The sequence below is a fragment of the Colias philodice genome, chromosome 2 (assembly GCF_061535455.1).
Source record: "Colias philodice isolate Cphi_HAF_F1 chromosome 2, ilColPhil1 Martin Lab GWU primary, whole genome shotgun sequence".
Classification (NCBI taxonomy): Eukaryota; Metazoa; Arthropoda; class Insecta; order Lepidoptera; family Pieridae; genus Colias; species Colias philodice.
Window position 1 is genome coordinate 1,065,612 of NC_143087.1, and position 23,837 is coordinate 1,089,448.

General features: G+C 33.9%; 3 protein-coding genes across 5 annotated transcripts in view; 2 read left to right on the forward strand and 1 right to left on the reverse strand.

The window, feature by feature from the left end:
- Positions 1–197: 197 nt before the first annotated feature.
- On the forward strand, positions 198–3,493 carry LOC149490149 (uncharacterized). Its single transcript, XM_089710524.1, has 6 exons — positions 198–408; positions 484–598; positions 675–760; positions 959–1,106; positions 1,688–1,812; positions 3,005–3,493. The coding sequence occupies exons 1-6, from the start codon at positions 397–399 to the stop codon at positions 3,134–3,136; spliced, it is 618 nt and encodes a 205-aa protein (XP_089566650.1). The 5' UTR covers positions 198–396; the 3' UTR covers positions 3,137–3,493.
- A 3,698-nt stretch (positions 3,494–7,191) lies between these two features.
- LOC149490150 (cilia- and flagella-associated protein 43) lies at positions 7,192–21,678 on the reverse strand. 3 transcript variants are annotated; one of them, XM_089700988.1, is made up of 32 exons: positions 21,645–21,678; positions 21,433–21,530; positions 21,147–21,310; positions 20,633–20,731; positions 20,210–20,372; positions 19,215–19,425; positions 18,861–18,989; positions 18,517–18,701; positions 18,192–18,294; positions 17,471–17,719; positions 17,001–17,136; positions 16,512–16,675; positions 16,164–16,317; positions 15,483–15,707; positions 15,055–15,266; positions 14,694–14,840; positions 14,422–14,579; positions 13,793–14,012; positions 13,457–13,577; positions 13,252–13,370; positions 12,944–13,111; positions 12,528–12,701; positions 12,217–12,344; positions 11,809–12,003; positions 11,414–11,539; positions 11,019–11,124; positions 10,571–10,729; positions 9,994–10,107; positions 9,331–9,474; positions 8,561–8,713; positions 8,100–8,236; positions 7,192–7,675 (listed from the first exon to the last, which is right to left on the reverse strand). In XM_089700988.1, exons 2-32 carry the CDS (start codon positions 21,495–21,497, stop codon positions 7,534–7,536), a joined length of 4,770 nt encoding a protein of 1,589 aa, XP_089557114.1. In that variant the 5' UTR covers positions 21,498–21,530; positions 21,645–21,678; the 3' UTR covers positions 7,192–7,533. The 3 variants fall into 3 exon arrangements, with proteins under 3 accessions (XP_089557114.1, XP_089557123.1, XP_089557133.1); XM_089700997.1 differs by lacking the exon at positions 21,645–21,678 and having other exon boundaries at positions 21,433–21,641; XM_089701007.1 differs by lacking the exons at positions 20,210–20,372; positions 20,633–20,731; positions 21,147–21,310; positions 21,433–21,530; positions 21,645–21,678 and having other exon boundaries at positions 19,194–19,261.
- A 437-nt stretch (positions 21,679–22,115) lies between these two features.
- tweek (transmembrane protein KIAA1109 homolog tweek) overlaps positions 22,116–23,837 on the forward strand; it is a 56,706-nt gene continuing 54,984 nt past the window's right edge. Inside the window, exons 1-3 of the mRNA XM_089701871.1 lie at positions 22,116–22,266; positions 22,368–22,591; positions 23,639–23,782. Coding sequence (XP_089557997.1) covers positions 22,265–22,266; positions 22,368–22,591; positions 23,639–23,782 — 370 coding nt within the window. The 5' untranslated portion in view covers positions 22,116–22,264. The remainder of the gene's footprint in view (positions 22,267–22,367; positions 22,592–23,638; positions 23,783–23,837) is intronic.

Below are 23,837 nucleotides of genomic sequence, written 5' to 3' on the forward strand. Positions count from 1 at the left end.
CGTCTGTAATAGAATATGCCACTTGAAGCAATGGTCTGATAATAAGACTTTGCGATTAACGATTTGTAAATAAAGCAACTTGATTAATCGATAAAATATTTTTTATCTGTTTGAACATATCGTGAAATACCTCAAAGAATGTGAGTTGTGACATTACCACACATTACTGAACGAATCTTGGTATGAGTTGGAAACCGCGCAGTCGCAAAATATTTAAAAAAGACAATGAAGAAAAACAATATGCAAGTGCAGGAATAGCTTTTAGGAATTTTATTATAGGTTTTTTGTATAATTTTTCTTAGGTTTAAGTAAGGAAAACAAGATTTAAAATGTTGTGGAAACATTTTAAAAAGGGATCAAAAAGAAGCGTTAATCGCTTTTGGTATAATAATTGAAATGTTTCAGCAGGTACGAATGCACTGAAAAATCAATATTTTTTTAAATCATAGCAGTTGATGCATTACGCTGCATCTTTGTTTGCAGGGTCGCGTTATAATTGTTTGGTTATCTTGGCTTATCGGAGGAATTTGCGGTGTTATTATTTTGTTAATTATTATATGTTACTGCCGCCTAATGCCGCGACATCAGAAATCGTTTGGTATGTTAAATAGTCCAATAATGAAATGAGATGAGATGGGAAGCTTTTATACAACATGAATTTTATTGATTTTTAGATGAACAATATTTAAAAGAGAACTACACAATAAAAGAGGGACATAGCTACACATGTCAAGATAGTTACAGAATAAAACACACAGAGGTATGTATTATTTATTAAGTCTATAAACATATAAAAATGTCAATTTCTATTTAAATTATATCTAAATATTGACCTAATTTAAATTAAAAATCTATACATTTTACTACTACATACTAGTTACTTATGCTGCCATATTATTATGTATGTTTATGGCCTATGCATATTATACATAATTTCACGAAATAAATACATGAACAGGTGCAAGTACAAAGGCACACGAGGCCAGCGAGTTACGCAGGGGACGCAGAATGTAGGCACCAGCGGGAGGCTCGGCCACAGGCACATTGCTATGTGAATAGAGTCCCTGATACTCCCCGAGAGGCTGCACAATATGCTTCTAGTGGGAGTGAGTGTATATATTAGTAATGTATAGTTATTTATTTACACTTTATTGTGTGTAAAGAAACTGGTCCGTAATATATATTAAACAGTGCAGAACAAGTCAAAACAAGCCATTATGTATAGTAATATGGAGTTTTTAGGGGTATAATGAAATGTCTTAATCACAATTTTTTATTAATGCTGCCAATGAATGCTATAAAACTTAAAATTAAAAAGAACATAATTTCAGATATTTTATGGCAACACTTAAAAATAATATATTAAACAAAAAAAATAAATCTTTATTTGCTCAAATGTGGTTCACAAGTTATTACTATAAGGAAACAGCACATTCGCCAGTTATACTGGCATGCAAACATAATTTCACAGCTCCGCATAATCAGAAAAAAAAAAACAATTTTATTACATAAACATTATTAAAGTTAAGTTCAAATACTTATTTATACATGTCAATATTTATGTTTATTTGGTAATTCTATTTTTTATGTTACGTAAATGCCATAAACCCCATAAGGCACAATTGTCATTATAAAATTATTACTTATTTATGTTTAGATAGGAAACTTAGCTTTCAAATATTTTTAGTGCTTGATGAAATAGAGGGTGCGGCAAGTATAGACGCTCTGAAAACTCGCTCACTGCCCGCCTTCCTCAGACCCAAGCAGAGACCACTCTCTACTGAAGATGATTTGCACCAACTGTATGCTAAGGTAGGGAGAAATATTTATTTTACTTTTTAAAATATGTCATAAGTATAATTAATACTTTGTATGCCTCTTGATGAAACTGCATTCTATACTTAGTTAAGATTTTTTAAAGAAACGCAATTACTTGTGAATTGTGTTTTTTTTTAAAATCTAAACTAAATATATTACTGTTATTTTGTTTTGATCTTCACCGGTGACATTTAAATAAAAATGAATGTATGTCTGTGTGTCCTTTATATTTCAACGATTATCCGGCTCGAAGGATCATTTCTTATTGAGAATATTTTATGATTTTATTTTGAATCGAAAACTATGTATTTGATCATGTTATCTTCAGCAAAGTATTTTAAATGAGCCCACAAAGCTTTTAAAGTTCGTATGACCAATTTTTGCCATAGGAGAAGCCAGGTGTACAGTTAGTATAAAATAAAATGTAATTTATGAATATATCACGCACACATTAATGATAAATCTTATATATAAAAATGAATCGCAAAATGTGTTGGTAAGCGCATAACTCGAGAACGGCTGAACCGATTTCGATAATTCTTTTTTTATTATATTCCTTGAAGTACGAGGATGGTTCTTATGTAGAGAAAACGTAAACATGTACCACGGGCGAAGCCGGGGCGGACCGCTAGTAATAATATAAAAATGCGGATGTGGACTGATAGTTCGATCACGCTATCGACCCGAAATCAGTATCTAGGTAATCAGTACAATAAAATTTATATTGATAATAAGATAATTTTTATTAAATATTGAGTTCTGTCTGCTCATATTCAAGGTAGGGGGAAGATGCATTTTCCATTTGTTCCTTTAATCGATTTCCTGGACCCTTCCATCATGTCATTATTTTTTTGTTATAATGGGAATCGAACCCAGAATCTCTCGGTTTTACGTTCACGCGTTAAACATTACCTAAAAGTGTGAATAAACGTATGAATGCATGAAAAGTATGTTAAATTTAAATTTTTGTTGGAAAACGTTTAAATTAGTTATATCCGGCTCGAAGGACCATAACTGGTATACAATATTTTTGTATTAATTTGGAATATTATTAAAAAAAATATTTTAAATTTCAATTTTATTTCATTGGCAATTTTCACCAGGTTATTTTGAAACCTATTTCAGGCACCAGTCTCTAATAAATTACAAGTAGACAATACAATGTACATATTATTATTTATTCCAGGTGAATTTAAGCAAAAAGTACAAGAACCGAATGCGCAGCGAGCACGCGGCGATCATAGCGCTGAGCAAGTCGCACAGTCAGTTCCTCGACGCAGACGCCGTTATTGTGTACGATCAGAGGACTGCACTGTAATACCAAAGATATCCCATACTTATCCCATGGCTATCCCATATGGGCTATCAGATAGCTATCCCATATGGGCAACTCATAGCTATCCAATAAATATCCCATAGCTATCACATGGTATCCCATAGAAATCCCATAGAAATCCCATATGGGATATCACACATTATGGGATTGATTGATATGACGGGTCCAATAGTCTCGAGTCTCGACAGAAGAAATGATGAGTGAGAAAGAAAAGATGAAAATTGGTATCCCATCCCATCAAGAAAACATATTTTAGTAAAACACATTTTGGTTTTTTGGACGGAAAGGTAATATGTATACGTTATAGCGCGTTCCATCTCAGACCACATCTCAGTTTAACATCAGCCCCCCTAGTCAAGTGGCTTTCTGTTAGCGTAGCGTTCAATAGAATAGACTACGAATGTATGAGATTGACGTAGGCTGTAGATAAACGTATCTACAGCTTACGTCAATCTCATACATTCGTAGTCTATTCTATTGAACGCTACGCTAACAGAAAGCCACTTGACTAGGGGGGCAGGCGAGATTATGTTCAAGCGCTTCCCTATTACCAATAAAAAAAAAACGTAGGTACAAAATGTAACATAAACAGAAACCAAATATATAAATAATAATTGTTGAACTTTATACCTTCTATGTATCATTCTAGTAAATTAGTTTCTACTTCAATTAATAGAATATCTATAAATATAGCCCGCGACTTTAACATAACTTAACTTTAACTTATGTTAAAGTCGCGGGTTATATTTATATATAGCCCATGACATTAATAGTTTCATGCAAATATATATATATATACGTATTTCATGAAATCCATACATTTTTAGCCCTCTTGTAAGTCCCTTATCGCTCTTTACATATCAATAAATACATAACAGTATTAAAGTTAGGATAGACTCAGTAAGGTAATACTGCTTCTATAGTAGAGCCAATTTAATAGGCAACATTTGACGTCTATCAATTTTATCTTCATAGGGTGGTAACCTGCTTAAAAACATCGATTAAAGTGAATTAATCGATACGGACTTGAAACATTTGTCAATCGAACTTGAAACACATGTCAATAATTTATGATTTTATTCCCAAGTAATCAATGCATTCGATTCTAGATGTCAGATTTCGATTTTTAGAGTAACGTCTCTGGTATTTAAAAAGAAAAAAGGTTTATTGGCACAAAATTGTAGCGACGTCAGTTCTTTAAATCAGAAATTGTTCATTATGTTTAGAATGGTTTATCAGTAAAATCAAGTCCTAAAATTACTTCTATCGGTCATTATTATTATAAATATGTAATCGTAATTGAAAAAAGTTAAACAAATGTGCAGTTCTAACAAAACGAAATATCATGTTATTCTATGTCGTGGTTACTAGGTTACGTTGTTGAATTTTGTTGAACTGTCAAATGTTGCCTATTAAAATGGCTCTACAATAATATCTAACCATCCTACGCAATATTAATTTGAAAATAGATTTGACATTTTTAATAGTTAACAACTGACTAACTGACTAACAAACTGAATATGAACTTGTCTGTTTATTGTATGGTATAAATCATCATAATATTTATTTTGCTTTAGATGTAACAATTATGTTTGAGACTTTGGAAAAATATTAAATGTGATTAAAATTCGTGTGATAGATGTATCAAATTGTTGCCTAATGTCGCGCGTTATATTCTGTGGTGTTCTCATGAAGTTTTATCTGTTAATTTTAAATTCATAATTGCACGACTCATGATGCGAAGCATCAGAGAGTGCTTTTTTCACTCTTCTGGTCAAAATTTATACCGAAGTTTTCAAAAAAAGCCTAGTTAAATATGCCAAGACACAAACATGCCATATTTTTTAATTTAAATCAGTCAAATATCACCTTTTTGTATCATTTTAATTGGAATTAACAAAACGTTCCGCCCCGGATTCGTCCGTGGTACGTATTTACGTTTTCTCTCCATATGAACACTCCTCGTACTTCAAGGAATATTATAGAAAAAGAATTAACGAAATCGGTCCAGCCATTCACGCGTAATGTCGTGACCAAGGGAAATAGGCATTCATTTTTATATTTATAGGTTTTATCCTATTTATTAACAGAGAAAATCTTCATGAGAACACTACAGAAGAAATGAATAAGGTTATTGATTGAATAATGTATAAACTTGTTGTTAGCTATAAGTAGCATTTGTACGCAAATTTTATAACACGAAACGAATTTTGAATGTAGTTGTCTATTTACGTGTTTTGGGATAATTGAGGATAGTAAATAAAAATGCAATTATTTCTTTGAGGCATCATGCATATGGCCTTTATCTTATAGGTATATATAACTTCAAATCAAATTCATTTTCAAATTGAGACTGAAAATGGCAGATTCACAAAGAGACTGCCAGAAATAGTTCAAATTTGAATAATAGGCAAAAATTTGAGCGGGTCAATCCTTTGTAAATCGCAGAAAATGTAGTATGTCAAGTTGGTAATTTTGCCATTGCAATAATATAAGTTCAAATTATTGAATACCACACATACCTATCTTAAATATTTGAGAAAGAAAGGAAAGACAGAAAAAAACATTTATTTTGTTTTAGTTAGCGAAATTATAGCCAATTTGTTATAATCATTATAATTTGGATGTTATTGAGAGTTTTAATACATAGAAAGAAATCTAAATAACTGCTGAAACACACCAACACACACATACGTCTCGAGAGCAACTGAACAGCGACGAACGCAATGGTGGCTTGGAAGTCACCTGAGTTAAGGTGAGTCAAGGTCAAGGTCACGCGCGCTTACGACTTCTAAGTTCTAGTGTCTTGTTATTTAGATTTCTATGGTTTTAATAGTTCAATTAAAGTCTTATTAATTTAAAGTTAAGTTTATTTAAATTTTATTTGGAAATTATATATTTTTGAGTACTTATTTTGATGATAATTTAAGAGTTTATAATAGTTACTAGCGAATAGTATTAATAGTTTAGTTAAAGGGCTCAACTATATCGAATGTTTAGCGTTTTGAATTGTTTACACGCCATTTTGTAGGCTTGAGGTTGTATATTTTATACGCATTGTCATTATCTTCCGAAGTATTATGTATGTGATAGATATTCAGCTGTTTATGAATTACATGTTTTAAACGCATTTATTTGTTTTATTTCTAACCTTAAAATTAGGTACATATATAGTTTTATGTGGTTTTATTTCTTCCTCTTGCTCTGGGGCCTAGACACATTAAAACTCAAACATTTATTTATTCAATTAGACTTCTTTTAGAAGCACTTTGGAATCGTCATTACATATTTTTAATAATTACCATTATACACAATATTTGAGTTTATAATCCCAAGCGAGGATAAAGAACTATTTTGACTATAATTTCCTAAGCACATGAGCTGAGAAGTAATTACCTACGTATAAGCAGATAGTATAGTTTAATTTCGAAAAAAACATCTATACCAATAATAAAATAGAAGTGTCTTTGAAATAACCGATTTTTACTAAATGCATAACTAATAATATTAGTTACATAATATACCAAAATAGTAATTTTTACAATTATTGTCCGTGTGTCTGTTTGTTCCGGCTAATCTCAGGAACTGCTGAACCGAATTTGACGGGACCTTCACTAACATATAGCTGTTGTTATAAGGAACATTATGATTAAAAGGAAAAACTCATTCAAGCGTGCGGGTGAAACCGCGGGGTGAAGCTAGTGTCCTCAATAAAATAAGTATTGGCTATGGTTTGGTGGCCCGACTAGAAAAATGGGGCCTCCAATCTCCATTATATGTGTACAGTTGTAACACATAACCATACAAAACTAAATAGGTACGTAAGTAAGATAGTAATATTAATTTTACCTTATTCATGATGATTTCTAAGTAAGCATTAAGTACCTACAACAAGGAAAATAAAACAACCGTCGAACGTAATAATTTATATTTATTAAAATTAAGAATACTTAAATTAAATTAAACACATTCAATTCTTAAATTAAAACACTTTCTTGAAAACTTAGTTCTTGTTTCAAAATGATAACGCACACTCTCTATAAATTCCAAAATTCACATGAACACAGTTTATTGAAGTGAAACTTCTTTAAGCGATTTGAGAGTAAAATTTCAAGTTCGTGTCAAGGCAATACCGTCACGTCATGGTTTAAGGCAACGATTTTGGTATCTTTGAATATTGACAAAGAAGTTTCACTTCTGACACGTGTGCACACACGCTTTTTTTTAGGCTACATTTACTTTTAGCGAGATCGGAATTCTTCCATTTTCATTTTATACGAACATATTTGCTTTTGATAAGAGCATCTCCATCTATTCCAAAACTTCTGCCATTATTTCCTCCCCATATCCTCCAACCCTTGGTCGTAAATCCCCTCCATCTACTCCAGGGTTCTGAAGCTGGCCAGCGTGGGGAAGGTCTTGAGCCGCAGCAGTTCCAGCTGGGTCTGCAGCAGCACCACGTTGGTGTGGTTCGCTTGCACGTCGCGGATCAGCTTACTGCGCATTACTAGGGTTTCCATGCTGAGAAAAAAATGAGGGGCAAATTTTAAGGCATACTGAAAATGGGTTTATTTATTTATTCTTCATTGTATACACATCAAGGAAATACAAAAATGAAAAAAAAAAACACAATAAAAGATATACAATGGGCGGCCTTATGGCTATAAGCCATTTCTATGATTTCTATTCTTCATTCTGAAAATGGGTTGACGAATATCAAAAAAAAGTTGACACGCAATTTTTTAACAAATTCTGTAAATGGGTTGGCGAATATCGAAAAGTTAAATAATGACGTTTAAAGATATAATATATAATGAATAATGAAGTTTAAAGAAGTCGTTTCTTGTGCTGTAGGTACTAATATTTACTGCTATATGTCCGGTTCATCAAGATTTTAATACCAATCTACATGATAAGATTCTGATTTTTCATCACAAATTCTTACCGTTTCTTAAAGATACGTCGTATACGGATCGGTTCTAGCGGATCTTCGTGCAGTCGCTTCTCCGACACCTTCACGTTCAAGCTGACGATCAGCTTCTCTAGGTCTTGCGCTTGCGCCTCTAATGCGTTGATTTTTATCTATAGAATTAATAAGTTGTAGGAATTTTGCTATAACGTTATATTTGGTCACATTTATTTGGTCCTTTATGGAAGTATCATCTACCTCTACTTAATATTGGACGTGATATTATTGTCTAATATTAATAGCGAAGTTAGAAGTAGAGAAAGAGATAAAGATGACAGTTGAGTCTACACTGATCTATCTAAGTAAAATTTGGTATTTGCAAGAAAACTGCATTAAATAAAAACGAGGGTACAATCTGGCAATAATTTTATGTGATTTATGATTTTACCCTCAAACGAATTTCAAGCCCTAAATTTGTTACCCTGAAAAGTTCATACCTCAAGTTCCTCCACCCTCCGTATAAGTTGCGCAAGCACTTTATTAACGGAAACTTTAGACGCCTCCATCTCTTTCTCCATGCGAAGGTAGTCCTGTTCGTCTGTGTAGCCCAATTCCTTGTTCTTCAGATACAGTTGCAGTTCTTTTGGGACCTGTACACAAATACTAAAAATTACAACATTCTAAAAATTCGATACTGTATAACGATTTCCGCACCAATAATACCAACTTCTTCTATCCTGATCAATCATTTATTTTACCACTATATCTAAAGTCACTGGACTGGTTCAGCTTCTGCTCCAAGTTTCGTATTTGCATCTAACGTCTGATACATTTCTATAAGTGCGATGCTGTATCATTATAGCTATACCGAGTATAAAAAGTGCGTTCTCCAAGTTCTTTACTTCTGTATTAGTGCAGAAGAATTGACTAAACCTATTTTTCATTTTTCAGGGAGTTTACCTCCTTAAACTCTTTTAAGGCACACTTTTCCACTTTGCCACTACGTCTTTTTTCCGCTAGCGAATTTTCTAGGTAATCTACCAGATTAGCTGCTGAGGGAGTCACGGACGAATACTACCTATACCCTTGGCCCCGTCGTTGATGCGGCTTGACGGAATACAGTGGGGTTTTGGTCGGTAGGAATCCGACATAACCTACGGCCCTTTCCCCGGAGGCCGTGGAATGGACTTTAATATAGCTAAACTTCCATTTTCCATTCCTTACTTTTACCATTTATTTTTCTTCCCATTTATTATAATCAGTATACCTTAAGGCGCTGGTAGGAGTAGAGCTCCTGCTGCATGTGCCGCAGCTTCATGGCGACCTGCGCGTGTTCCCACTCCTTGGCGAGGATGCCCTTGCGGAAGTCCATCTGTTTGCGCATCATGCGTAACTTCCAGTCACCCACTTTCTGTGGATTTTGGGAGTCATTTGTTAATTTTTGGCTTTGGGTTCTGGTTAGGTTAATTTGCTAAGTGATTGTTATAATAGTTCGGATATAATAGGAGATAATAGGAGGGAATGATAAAATATGGTATAGAGGGAATATCGTTGAAGAGCAAAATCCAAAAACATCCATACTAATATTATAAATGCGAAAGTAACTCTGTCTGTCTGTCTGTTACTCAATCACGCCTAAACTACTGAACCAATTTGCAAGAAATTTGGTATGGAGATATTTTGATACCCGAGAAAGGACATAGGCTACCTTTTAATGCGAAATATGTACCACGGGCGAAGCCGGGGCGGGCCACTAGTAAAGAAATAAATGGTAACTTTGCAACTGATAATCAAAATCAAATTATATATTATTATTATTTTATACATGGTATACAAAATGTATAGAAAAACAATATGCTCATCTTGTATTTTTTATGAAATTGATTTTTAATAAAAAAAAATTGGCCATGGTAGAAGACAACTTTTTTACCAAAATAAGATTATTGATTTGTTCGATGTCTTCACGGAGAATGAGCGTGGCGTCTTCAAAGTCTTCCATGTGGCCAGTTGTTATTATTTCTACTTGCCCCGCTGGTAGAACTAGCTAGAATGGAAAATATAATTTTATTAGCACTATAAACTGTATTTATCGTGTGTAATTTAGTTTATGTATTGGACAATTTTGTTTTTATCTTATAACTGGAGACGAATCTGACGCAAATCTACACTGTAATGCATGATTGATAGAATTTTCAGTTCTTATCTATCATATTTGTTTGTTTAGGTAACGGTGCTATTTGGTAGATGTCCTCATATTCATAATCGAAGTAAAGTGGATGCAGTGTTGAAGTAAGAGCTCCCAATACAGACCAAATGGACAATACAGTCCACCATGGTTGCAGAGTAGCCACTGCATTACAGTATATATTACACCTTTGTATTGGCTTCCAACCCTCTCCTACCTACGAGATGGTTACAGGTTACCACCAAATGTGTAAACGACCTGCAGTGCCTCGTTCCTGGCTACCTATAGAGAACTACTTCAACTCGTGTACCTATACCCTTACCTGCAGAGTCTTATTCCTAGCAGCAAATTCCACTTGCTCTCTATGGTGTTTCACAGTATCAGCTAGTCGAGCGAGCCGGACTCGTCGCGCATGTGCTGCTCCACGCCAAGCTGTACTTGCGCTCTCTACGTAACCCATCTCTTGGCATATTGCGCGCATCTAATAGATATAGCAAGGAATAGGGTTATTTTAGTAGATAGATACAAAAAAGTAGAGTTAGACGTACACGATGAAGAAGAAGTAGTAGTAGACGTGCAATTCGAATTAGTAGAAGAAACAGTAGAAGTAGTCGATGTAAAAGTAGGAGTAGTAAAAGAAGAAGAAGTAGGAGTAGAAATGGAAATAGTGAAAGAAATTAAATTAGACTGGATAGATTCTAAATAAGTTCTTTTTTCTGAATAACGTCTATGTACAGTTAATGTACGTACAGTACCTAATTTAGCATTACCCGTATTTCATTCTCAATCTTGACGCGGCGCAGCTTGCACATGGTAGCCCACAGCCCTTCGTCCATCACGGGTGGCATGTTGCTGATTTGGTCCAATTGTTCCACGCTGCATGATAAATTTGATTATGAAGACTAATCAGTCTTGTCATATTTTGTATAACATGTATTTTCAACAACTATTCAGAAAGAGAGAGAAAGAAAATGTTAACTTTGCTATATCTGTTATAGACATGTAGTATGAATTAATTTATATATTATTTCGTATCACTCGAATAACAGAACACTTGAAGCACTTACAAGGCACGCACAAAAAGTGCAAATTAAATATTTTTGCTGGAAATGAAAAAAAAATATAACACTTTTGACCCATTTTAAGGTACAGCAGACGATCTAACCCTTTGAAGAAATCACCACAATCAACATGCAGTAGCGGCGGGCGAACACCGCTGAGCACGGCACCTGCAAGCTCGTATAACACTGCTGGCGTCATGCTCGCGCGCTGGTGCCATTTGGGGCGCTTTCTGTAATATTTTACTATAAACTTTTATCCGTACAATGTAAAATATAAAGTGTAAACTGGAAACTTTAAGCTGTAAACTATAAATTGTACATAACTATAAATTCAAAAGCATAAGTTGTGAATAGTAAATCTGAACTTAAAGTTGACAAATAATGTGAAAGAAGTGTTAGTAAAGTTCAGAAGAAAAGGACAATAAATTAAATATTTATTAATCGCCTTAAAACTTCACATCTATAGAAAACACATCAATCACAACCCAATATTTCTTACTTGAAAAATTTATAACACTGGTCGACAATAATAGGCGACAGATCGGCAAAGTGATTTTTGAACGTCTTGTCCAAATGTCTATCTTTTTGCGACAGACTCTCGTATGTGGCTTGACAGTCCTCGCTCTCTTGTTGTATCTTGTGCAACTCTTGTTGGAGCACTTCCACTTCTGCTTCTGTTTTGCTTATGTCATTTCTGAAAAGACAATTTATGGGCAGTTTTCAAAGGTGTCAAGCTCTGGACAAGCCAAGCCCAAACATTCGAATTGCCGAATGTTTCTATGATTTTATCCTATTCAAAATTTTTTACTTTTCTTCTATGTATTTGATATGTCTTTTTTCGTAAAGAACTTTCGTAAAGTCTGTATGCCATGTAGTCAATGCGTAAATTGCATTGTTTACCAATTACCTTATGTCTTCCAATTTTTCAGCCATTTCAGTTCTGTCTAAGTTTATTCTCCGTAGTCGCATCAGATTAAGATTTTCTTGGCCAATAACAGAATCGACTCGTAGTTTTGTCAACCACATCTCTTTTACCTGAAATAGTATTTTATGAACAATCCCATGTCTTCTTTCGTGATACTCGCATAAAAAGTAAAGAAACCTATGTACAAAAATATAAATTACAATCCGTATGTGTTTCAATAATTTTCTTTGAGTTCAGATCAGACTAATTTGAAAAAGGAATAAGATATTTTTTATTTCAATACAAATTTTCACCTTTTGATTAAATTTAACAATTCCCTCATTCAGAACTTGTGAAAGCTTCGCGTATTCAGCGTGCAACATCTTCCTATACTTTTCCCTTTCTTCATTTCTAAACGCGACTTTTGCTTCGTAATCGAAAACAAGGCGGAGATCATCTTCATTGAAATGTTCTGGGTCTTTATCAAGCTGTGAGCATTTGTTAGGTTAGATAAGTTCAAAAATAATAACTACTTTATTGATATTGATTATATTAACAGAAGAACAAAGAGCGTATGTGCCGAGCTCACGTGTCACAAGTGAAACTTCTTTGGCAATATTCAAAGATACCAAAATAATAGCCTTACTCATGACATGACGGTATTGCCATGACGATACCTTGAAATTTTACTCTCAACGCGCCTAAGGATAAGAAAGAATAAATATTTTACCATACACTGCGGCATCGGAATAGGTTTCTTTATCTCTTCATGCCACAGTTTTTCAAGAACTCCATCCATCATTTCTATGAGAGCTCGTTCACGGAAATCATCCTTTGGTCCAGGGTCTGGAGGTGGAATTACTATTTGGCTTGGGCTTATGTAAGGTTCAATGCTGCACTGTAAACAGTTAATAAATATTAAGTACCAGTTTCAAAATATAATAGTTTATATTATTTCGTTTAACTGACAGATAAGCTAAACATAACTGTCAGGAAGCTGTGAAACCGTAGTTCAGTGATAAATAAAATGAAAGTCACCTCTTCTGGTTCGACTTTTATTAACTTAAGTGGCTGTTCTTCTTGTTTCCATTCAGGGTCTTGAATAAGTATTGTTAAATGATGAAAGCTACCACGGAGGTCTGATAACTTGTTTAGTTCTGAAATATTGATATTATTTTCATAATCCATAAATTTATTATTAAATCTTTGGGTTGTTCTTCTTGAATGTTGCGAAGTTTATTACCATCTATAATAAAACGCAGTCTCGCATTCCTTTCTTCGACGAGACCAACTTCACGTTTCTTCTGATTCATTAAATCATCGAATTGCTTGTTGAACCACAATCGCATATTTTGCACATTCAACTGCAACATTATCAAAAATATTTTAAATTGAGGGTATTTCAATAATCACTCACTAAATTAATTTTTATTTTTTATTGTGAATCCAGTATGGATTACAATTTGTTTCTACACCTACTTTTTCCACCATCACATTAATTCCTTAATTGGAACTACGTTACGGATATCACCAAATAGCCATGACACCTATTCTATCATAATTGATAGAACAACCATACCTTGACGATATGCTGCAACCAGTTCATTTGCAGGAAGCTAAATGCCACAGTCTGCGGTATCATGAATGTGGGTATTTCCACAAATAGGTGTGCGTTAGATCCCGCTAGCACGTATGGGGAACCTTCTAGAGATTCCTCTGATACAAGCGCTTCTGCTATCATTTGGCTCTCCATGCTTTTGTGAGCGGATTTCATTGATAGCACAGATTCGGGACCGGCTCTGGAGAATTGTTAAATGTGTGAATATGTTTCAAATAAATGAAAAAAGATTTTAGCATAGGATATTCATAGAATAGTCATATTAAACTAACCATACACGGAAAAAAAATGTTGTGTGGTTTTATGAAACCACGGTAAAAGTGAAACTGTTCGAACGGTTCCGAACACTGCTTTGTGTAGCGCATGTCGCGTGACGGTCGGCTGCCGAGTAGGTATACCTACTCGGCAGCCGCGATACACGCGACATGCGCTACACAGACCAAAAAGTTTGAGACGATGTAATAAAAGTTTCACTTTAAAAATATTGGTTATACTGGATGTGAGAAATAAACTTCCTGAGAGAAATAAACTACGATGAAACTTAATAAATAAAAATTAGGAGACCGATATTATTTATCTATTATCATTACGGTATAGAAACATCTTCAACGCTTGGTTTTTCCACAAATTCTTCCCAAGGTCGAAACAAATCAGTATCGTTCTCCATTTCCACTCCTCTGAGTGCTTCGATCTGTTGCAGTTCTGGCCAATTGTCTCTCTGTGTTGGTAGTACTGCGTAGTTTTCTACCTATAATATTATACAAAATTGTTGTAAACACAACATTTTCAACACAACACAGTACAGTCTATGACAACTTTACATTTTTTTCAAATTAAAAATATTTTAAACAAAGTCTTTTACCTGATAATGACTAAAAATAGCGAACAGTTTAACTCGCGGAGTGAGCATAGTGTCCCAACAGTTGGCTTTAATCCAAGCGGTCACTTTATCTTGTGCCTGGATACGCGCTTCCGTGTCTAGTCTGATTTGCTCGCGCTCTTTCTCTGCCTAGAATGTGTAATTTTTATGCACATTACATATTTAATTATTTCAGTTTTCTCTTTGAAATGATTTTGATTGTTTTTAAAAGTAAATATTTTTATCATAAAGATTAAAATATTGAATAAATTCATGTTATTTAAATTATGTTTTACGTCGATTGATTCTGAATGTTACTTCTCAGGTAAGACATTTTTATCTACTACCCTCAAACGCATAATACCTGTTTTAGCCTTTCCTTCTTATGCTCCAAATGTAAGTTGAACTCTGACAACGACAACTGATGTAATGGTATCTCCGCTATATTTTCCTCTAATAAAGCTACGACTCGAGACTGAACCGACTCGAAGGACCTGACGACTTCCTCGCGCTGTTTCTTGTAATCCATCGCTTCTTCTCGAACTTTTTTGTCTTCTTGCAGATCGAGGTAGTTTTCTATTGCAGAAGAGAATTGCTTTTATTTTAATTTTAAAGAAATGATATTTTGATAACATCATTTAATAGAGAATAAAAAAAAATGTCGTATTGTAAGCAGTGCAACAAATTTATCAATAGAAGCTATTAAATTTTTTATAAAAATAACATTATTGCCACAACTTTGAATGTTAAAATATACATATTTGAATCGGATAGATCAAGAAAGGTACTTACTATCCCGTTCCCCAATAATAGTGATCGTATTATTAGCTTCTTCAAACATCTCCAAGGGCGGTGGTTCATGATGCAACTCTGTTTGTAAGTCAAGTCGCAGGCCATGCAAGTACTGCACTACAACAGTGCCGTTACCCGCGAGGTGCGCTATGTGCGTGTTGTGCGCGTCTATGAGCGCCTCGCGTATGCCGCTCTCGTAGCGGTGGGTGGCTGATAGCTTTAAATCTGGGAGTATATTGATGTGTTAGTCTTGTCTTGTATGATAAGTTTGTATTTAGAAAGTCTCGTTATAAGTGGTATAAGTCAAGTCGCAAGACACGCAAATTGCAAGTACTGCACTACAACAGTGCTATTACCAGGAAGATACGCTATGTGTGTGTTGTGCGCGTCTATAAGCGCCTCGCCTATGCCGCTCTCGTAGCGGTGGGTGGCCCTTAGTTTTAGTTCTGGAGTATATTGATTTTTTAGTCTTGTCTTATATCATAAGTTTGTCTTACTCGTATTGTTAAGATCGTGGTTAGTTTGTATTAGGCAAAAGGGCTGTTTATATTTAAGGTTTTATTGTTTTTAGTTTTAACATTGTCATGAACTAGATTTACAATTGTATATATTTTTTAAAGATAATTTAAGAGAGAAGTTCTGCTAAGTTATTATTGTAGATTGAACGACTAGAATGCATACCATATTCTTGCGGTCCATGTGCCTGTCGCATGACAATAGTACCGTCATATCCAAAGGTCAGAAGAGCTCCCGAGTTAAAGAACCCATCGTAATATTTGAGCTCATGACCAGTTTCTATTATAGGTGCCATTTTCACAGATACCGTCACTCCTTTCTACAATTTTTTTTCAAAATAACGATAAGTACACTACTATGAACAATAAAATCACAATCTTTTTCCACAAGTAGGTACCTACTGGATTTTCATCTCCTACCACTTTTTGATAGAAAATCAATAAGCATCATAGCATTTTTTTTAATCACGGTTTACAATCCTTATAAATTTAATAAATTAATAACATAACTTACATCCCCCGATAGTTTCAGCACATGAGCCTTCGTAGACAAATGCGGTATGGCTATAGCCATGTCCTTCCCGCTCAGTGGTAATAGGCGCGAGTACGGGCCGGCCATTTTACCGGCGAACTTGTTGTCCTTACCTGAGTCTGCGTTTATGCAAATAATTCTCTCACCTAAAAAGGTATTTTAATTAAAATAATAATTTATTTCAATTAAAAAGTTAAGATAAGTGTGGTAATTTCAACATTGAAGAAAAATTATTCTTGTAATAAATTATCGAGCATACTTTGTCAAACAGATTGAATTGATTGAAAGATATTGAAGAAGCCAGAATTTCAAGGGCCCATATTATGCCGTAAAAGTGCAGATTTAGAAGTCTTGGCTGAAAATCATAGGAAACTCATGTTGGTGGAAAAGATAATACCTGCCTACTTGTAGAATTCAAAACATTTTTTTGGTGTAGAAAAAGCGACTAGTAAAAAAATTAAAATTTCTTACCAATTGGATATTTATCAGAGAATAGCACTAGGCTGAACGCCCGCATCGCCTCTCCAACTTGCATGAGGAAACAGTCCGCCAAACCTCGACCCAGTTCCGTATAACGGACAAGGGTTAGTTTGTAATCTTCAGATAACTGAAGGAATATAATTTTTATGATCAATAGGGAATGTGTAATCATTTAAAAGGCTGTATATCACCTTGTAGAAGAAAACATAAAACGATTTGTAATCGGTTCGATCTTAATAATGGATTCAATCACATACTCATCACGTATCAACACTATTTAAAACGAATGTAGACGACTATCTCTAAATAGCGAAAAAAAACCGATGTTGATGATATATTATCACTTCATAAATATTTAACAAGAAAAACAGAAGACTTTCTTTGCAATCGAGAAGCAAAGAAAGAACAAGTTCTTATGTGGATGATATGATAACTCGAAACAACACAAAGCCGCAAATCACCTTATAAATGAATATATGGCCAGCTGACATAGCTGCTGCCACCAATTCCCTTCCCCCCGGCGAGAACACAACCCTGGACACAATCTGGTGCGTCAGACACACGCTGCCGACCTTCCGAAGGTCTGGTGGAAGGAACTGGTATAGGGCCATACCGTAGTTGTTGGCCACTTCACCAAAAATAATGAGCAGTGGGTCCACGGGACTCGCTTGGAAAGATATGTCGTTGCCTTCCACGTATTTTACTAGGACCTAGAGCAAGTATTGTTTGTAGAGGTTTAACTGCGTATTTGGAACTGGTAAAAAGTAAAACTACGTAGAAAAAAAAATATAATTTTATCCGTTATTCAATATTTGGATAACATCTCTATTAAACGTTAGGTGGGGTGGAGTTCAAATATATGTATACTTGTTGTTCAAATATGTTAACTTATATAAAAAAAACATTCATCAAATAATTTATGCAGAAATTGCATTTCACCTACTTTTAAAATGAGAACTATGTGCTTTACTTATAATCTCACATCTTTATGATCATGACTGACAGTAAACTGAGGAATAAAAAATTAACGATTTATTACGTAATTTTAAGTAAAGATGGCCTTCTTAACCATTTTTCATATACAAACTATTTAACTTGTGTCGTAATTGAATAACATTTTTAGTTTCATTTAATGAATATAATATATTTTCAACATTTATTAATATAAGACCTGTAACTTACGAGTTTTCCAGTGAACACCTCATAAATGCAGAGTACGCCATCCTTATTCATGGTGGCGATATGATTGTAATCAGGCGCTATGAGCTGAATTTTTATTATATATCTGAAATCATTTATTTCAGGATGAGCAGCGATGCCAATCTTGGAGGTGTTTTTTTAAAGTTTGTTTATTAAATTTACCTTTATTAGGGAACATATTACAAGGAGAAAAAGTGGGATGTTTCTAAATTTTGTCTTGAGTCAATGTAAGGTGACTACCATGGCCCAGCAAATCTGATTCAGCAAGATACATTCATTTTTCCAATAAATAGCTACCAATGCAAACCTCTGCTTAAAACAAAACAGCTTAACATCAACGCTATCCCCGTCCTCCACGAGTTTGAACACGAAGCCCCTCTCCGTCCACATGACCGCGAGGTCTGCGCTTGCGTTCGATACCAGTCGCGCTATTGTATCGATCGGCGTGTACTGCCAGGTGATGTGCCAGTGCTGGTCGGTTTTCTTCAAGTACTATAAAATATTAATTCCTATCATTGAGATATACATATGGAGACGACACCGCCTACATCACTTATGTTCCGCTCAACATAAGCCATATGGCTTAACTGCACGCTCATTTTTTATTTACACATACATGTATTTTTTTATCTTTTGATGAAGAAAACTTACCCGAAGATGTTTATCAGGTCCATACATAAGAATTCCATGGCCAAAAGTGCACATGCAAGGTTTTCTTGATCCTTTAAGGTCACCAGACCAATCCAGGTTTGTGACCATCGCGATACCGTCAGATAGCAGCTAAAATATGATGTCAAATTACATAATACTTAAAGTTTATTTTCATGCAGCTGTATACAATTACAATACAATGAAATTTTGTTTCACAGTGTAATTACACATTTATTGTAGTTTACCTTCAAAAATCTTTAATGCAAATATACCCTCAAACCTCTATAGAAAAAGAAATAACTACCCTCAAAAATTCATAAATGAAATACCCACACAAATCTACCCCAAACTCACGCTATACAAATTGGCCCTCTCATCGATAGCGTACAGTTGCCCCTCGGTGCTCCAACAGACACCAACTAGTGGCGGTTCAGCCACTTCCCAGCCGGTGCTCTGTGGCTTACTGCGTCGCATCACTAAACAGCGCTTGTAGCACTGTGCTACCTCCCATACTGTGAGACCCTCCCCCCAGCATTCGCAGAGGAGCATGTGTGATCGACTCGCCCTGGGGGCAATTGATAACTTAAATTTGCCGATGATTGATTGTGAGTTTATAGGAAAATTTTTGTGCATGATTGTGAGCGTAGTTGTGTAAACTAGACTCACAATAATGCACAAAAAATTTCCGAAGTAAACTCTATCTACGCTGATATTAGGCAGAGTTTTATAACTAGGGATACAATGGACTTCTGCCACGAAAGAAGGTGTTAAATTCAATGAATGTTTTATATTTATACAATAAAGCTCGGACATTTTTTTTACGACATTTTAATAGGCCATTATGAATCTGGTTCAGTCTGGTTTATTACGGCAATGATTGATGGGGATAGCATTTTAATTATTATCTGTTATTATTGGAGTGTTTTCTGATTATCAGAATTAGGAATTAAAAAAATAATAATTGGTTTAATAATGTTCGATATTCGATACTAAACGAACGAACGATTTCGAACTAAGGTTTTCCTAAGAATATGAACTCCTGAAGGTTTAATTAATAGAGTAACTGTATAACATAATCTTTTGATAAATATTACAAACTAGCGGTCCGCCCCGGCTTCGCCCGTGGTACATATTTACGTTTTCTCTACATAAGAACCATCCTCGTACTTCAAGGAATATAATAAAAAAAGAATTATCGAAATCGGTTCAACCGTTCTCGAGTTATGCGCTTACCAACACATTTTGCGATTCATTTTTATATTACAAATTATTTTGATGACAATAAAGTTCAAACAGGAGTATTTTTTTTTCATTTTTACGAAATAAAAACTCAAGCCAAAAAAACTGACATATAGATCTGCTGCCGCCTCACCACCCCCGTGGGTACGTTGATCAGCCGCTGGTGGGTCCGCCAGCTCCACACCGTGAGGATGTAGTTGGGGAAGCCGCTGAAGCCGGCCACCAGGTCGCACTCCATCATGCACAGACCCTTGTAGCGGTTTACGTCTGTATCTGTGTTGAGGTCTTTTTTAGTGATGAGCAATTGAATTGGAATAAATTTTACACAAATATCTATAAGTGTTTTTATTTTGATCCTATTCAAGCTACAAATTATTGGGTTTGGATGGTTTTCCATTGACAAACTTTTTGACTGATAATAATAATGAAACAGCAAAAGGATAGATATTATAGGAACATTATAAATAGGAGTATGCAATGATGCGAGCAACGCGACGCCAAATTCAAAGTACTAACCCAATAGTTTTGCCTACCTTTTAGCTCTGCTAATATATGAAATGACGGATATTGAACTATGAACATCCGAGGGTTTTTCACCTTTTCAGCAAACGCAAATATATTTGATCTATGTCCTGTAAATAAAGAAAATTTAAAAAAAGACGTATGGCACTCGGGGACTGTCGCAGTAAAGCTATTGCATGCTATGCCTTCAAGCCACACCTCCGCGCCCGTCGGAGTGGGGAGCGTGAGGTTTTTTTGTTACGGAATTTCTGGATTCGGTCCCCGCGCTCAACGCACGCGATCGAAGCTATGCAATAGCTTAACATTTCTAAGGCCGAGCACACACGTTCGATTTTCTGATAAGGAATTCATATTCGGAAACCTGAATGCTCTGCTAACATAAAAAAAAGTAGCTTTTTCTCCGGGAATGGAGAGAATTCTTTGGAATAGGTAACTATTTAAAACATAAAAAAAACAATTCGTATCTTTCGAAATCGAAAATACTTGTGTACCTACTGAAAATAAATATAATATATTACCAGTTACCTGCAATAACATCCACTCCATCACCTTTCTCTTGACTGTTCGCTACATACACGAACTCTGTTTGCGTTTTGAAGTTAAAAAATATAATGTTTACATCATGCGCCACTGCAAATACTTCGTGGCCAACGAAAGTCATGAAATCTAAGCGTTGAGGTATTGCCCATCTAGAAACACGATAGCAGATATTAAAATTTCGGAATATGTATACAAAATATAAAAAAGATTTTTATTTGTAACGTATTTATGAAAATCAATAAAATCTTATGCACAATTATTATTTTTTTACCTTGGCTTGGGTTTTAATTCCAGATTTCCTTCACTATCAGTATCTCCAAGACTACCCTCCACCATGATACACTGTATTACTTAGGCTCTTCTTAAACTCTATAGAATAATTATTATATTAATAGCACTAACAAATCTTAACAAATATGTAGCTCTTTGTGAAATAAAAAAGTACATTACTTCATAATAATTACTCAATTTAAAATTACATACACAGATTACATGAATTTGTTTTTGTTGCTAGGCAAACAATAATAGATGCCATTAATAAATAAAAGATTAATCAATTCATACAGATTACCAATTAGACAGCTACATATTATAATAAATTACGTAGCTATATAAAATTGCACCTTCTTCATCTTTTTAATTTTTATTAATTTGAAAAGCAACGGCCAACGATATTTCGCGCGCTTTTTTGTTAGTTTGTGAACGGAACATACATGAAAAATATAAAGTTTAATAATTCATATTAATAATAATAAAATATGAATTAATTTTATTTGTAGGTCTTACAAGTACATTAAAATCTATATTCTTAAAAAATCAATAGAAATTTATTTCATTTTAAATCCCGAGCAAATAATAAATTATTGAATGCGTCTATTTAAATGTCAAGATGATAGGCTAAATGTCAATTTCAACTAACTTGTCATTTGTCAAAAGTAAGAATTATGATGGCCGATGGGGAACGATGGGAAGTAATCATAAACGAAAAATAAATTAGCGAAGTAAATATTCATGTGAAGAGAAATGTTTCCCTCTATCAAATCTGTGTTTATTTCGTATAGTGTTTTAAAATGAAAACAAATTAGTGAAGCAACGCAATCAACATGTAAGTTCAAATAATTGCGTTTTTATGAACGATGTTTATCAAATTTGTGACACACAAAGGGCTTGTTATTGTATTGAATGTAATGCTTTTCATGTTTATAGGGAGAACTTTACCGGGTCATTCGATCCGGTAGCAGAAAGATGGAATGCAACGATAGATTTCGGCAAGATTACCATGGATAGGAACTTTGCCCTTTTGATCGTTTCCCTAATATCGAGTATACTATGGATAGTCTATATAACTTACTACAATAGCCGAGTTCTGGGATTCATATTAACGAGGTTGATCAATAGATTTTACTTTCAAGACGAAAATTTCAAGATTGGTAAGTTTTTTTTTCAAATTAGTCTTAATTTGTGAAATCAAGTGTGTCTAGAATATAAAAATCAATGTCAAGGATAAAGGTGAGTAAATGAGTATTAGAGATAATTTAACAATTCGTTAAAATCATTGTGAATATACTCTTATGTAGAAAAAAAGGTCATAAGTTTAATTATGATCTTGGGCAGAAATTATGTTTTTGTGTATTTGTTTATTAAATATCTACATTATTTTTTGTTAGGTATTTATGAAAATTTCTTGATGTTTTGCTTTTTGCTTGACTTTTGTTTTAAGTAAATACTTTTATTGAATTGGTGTTATTCATATAATATTGAAAGAAAATACTACTTAAATAAAAAAATATTAGAATGGATAATTCCATAGCCTTTATTGCTAGCCTTTGAAACAGTGCAAATTATTTTAAATTTTCATATTTATATAAGAATCTCAATAAATCATTGATATGCTTAAATACTGCACTGAATTATTTCTATAATCAATATCAAAATGAAGAGGGAAGCCATAGGATTTGAGGCTCATGTTTTAAAATAAATTAATGAATATTGTGTTTATAACGCAAAACAGTTTAAGACAAAACTTTATATGTGGCTATTAAGCAAAAATTTTTATAATGTAAGGGACTTTTTGGATTATAAAAATTACATAGTAACATACATATAATAATAACTAAACTATAATAATTAATGTTTATATAATATACATTTTTTTTCTGATTATGCGGAGCTGTGAAATTATGTTTGCATGCCAGTATAACTGGCGAATGTGCTGTACTTTCCTTATAGTAATAACTTGACACATTTGAGCAAATAAAGATATTTTTATTTATTTATTTATAATATGCAAAACAACTTTTTATTTTTATTTTGGGGCAGATTATCTCATCAAGGTCAAAAACTTATGAGAGTAAATGTCTTTAGCAATCTATCTTGTGATCAACATGGAATACAATAATATATTAGATTCTATTTTATACATATTTCATTATAGTATTGTTTACGCATTAGTCATTAGTTCTGTTATTTCATTTCAGGTTCCTTTACTCTTAATGCTCTCTCTGGAAAAATAATGTTCCGTGATATTGTGTATATTAATTACGACTACACTCTAAGAATTCAAGATGGTTACCTAATATTTAGATGGTGGCGATCATATGTACCTAAAGATGTTTCTGAAGGTGAGATTTTAATCTTTATATCGTTTTAAACAAAATGTTTTTCCTGTGTCATTAT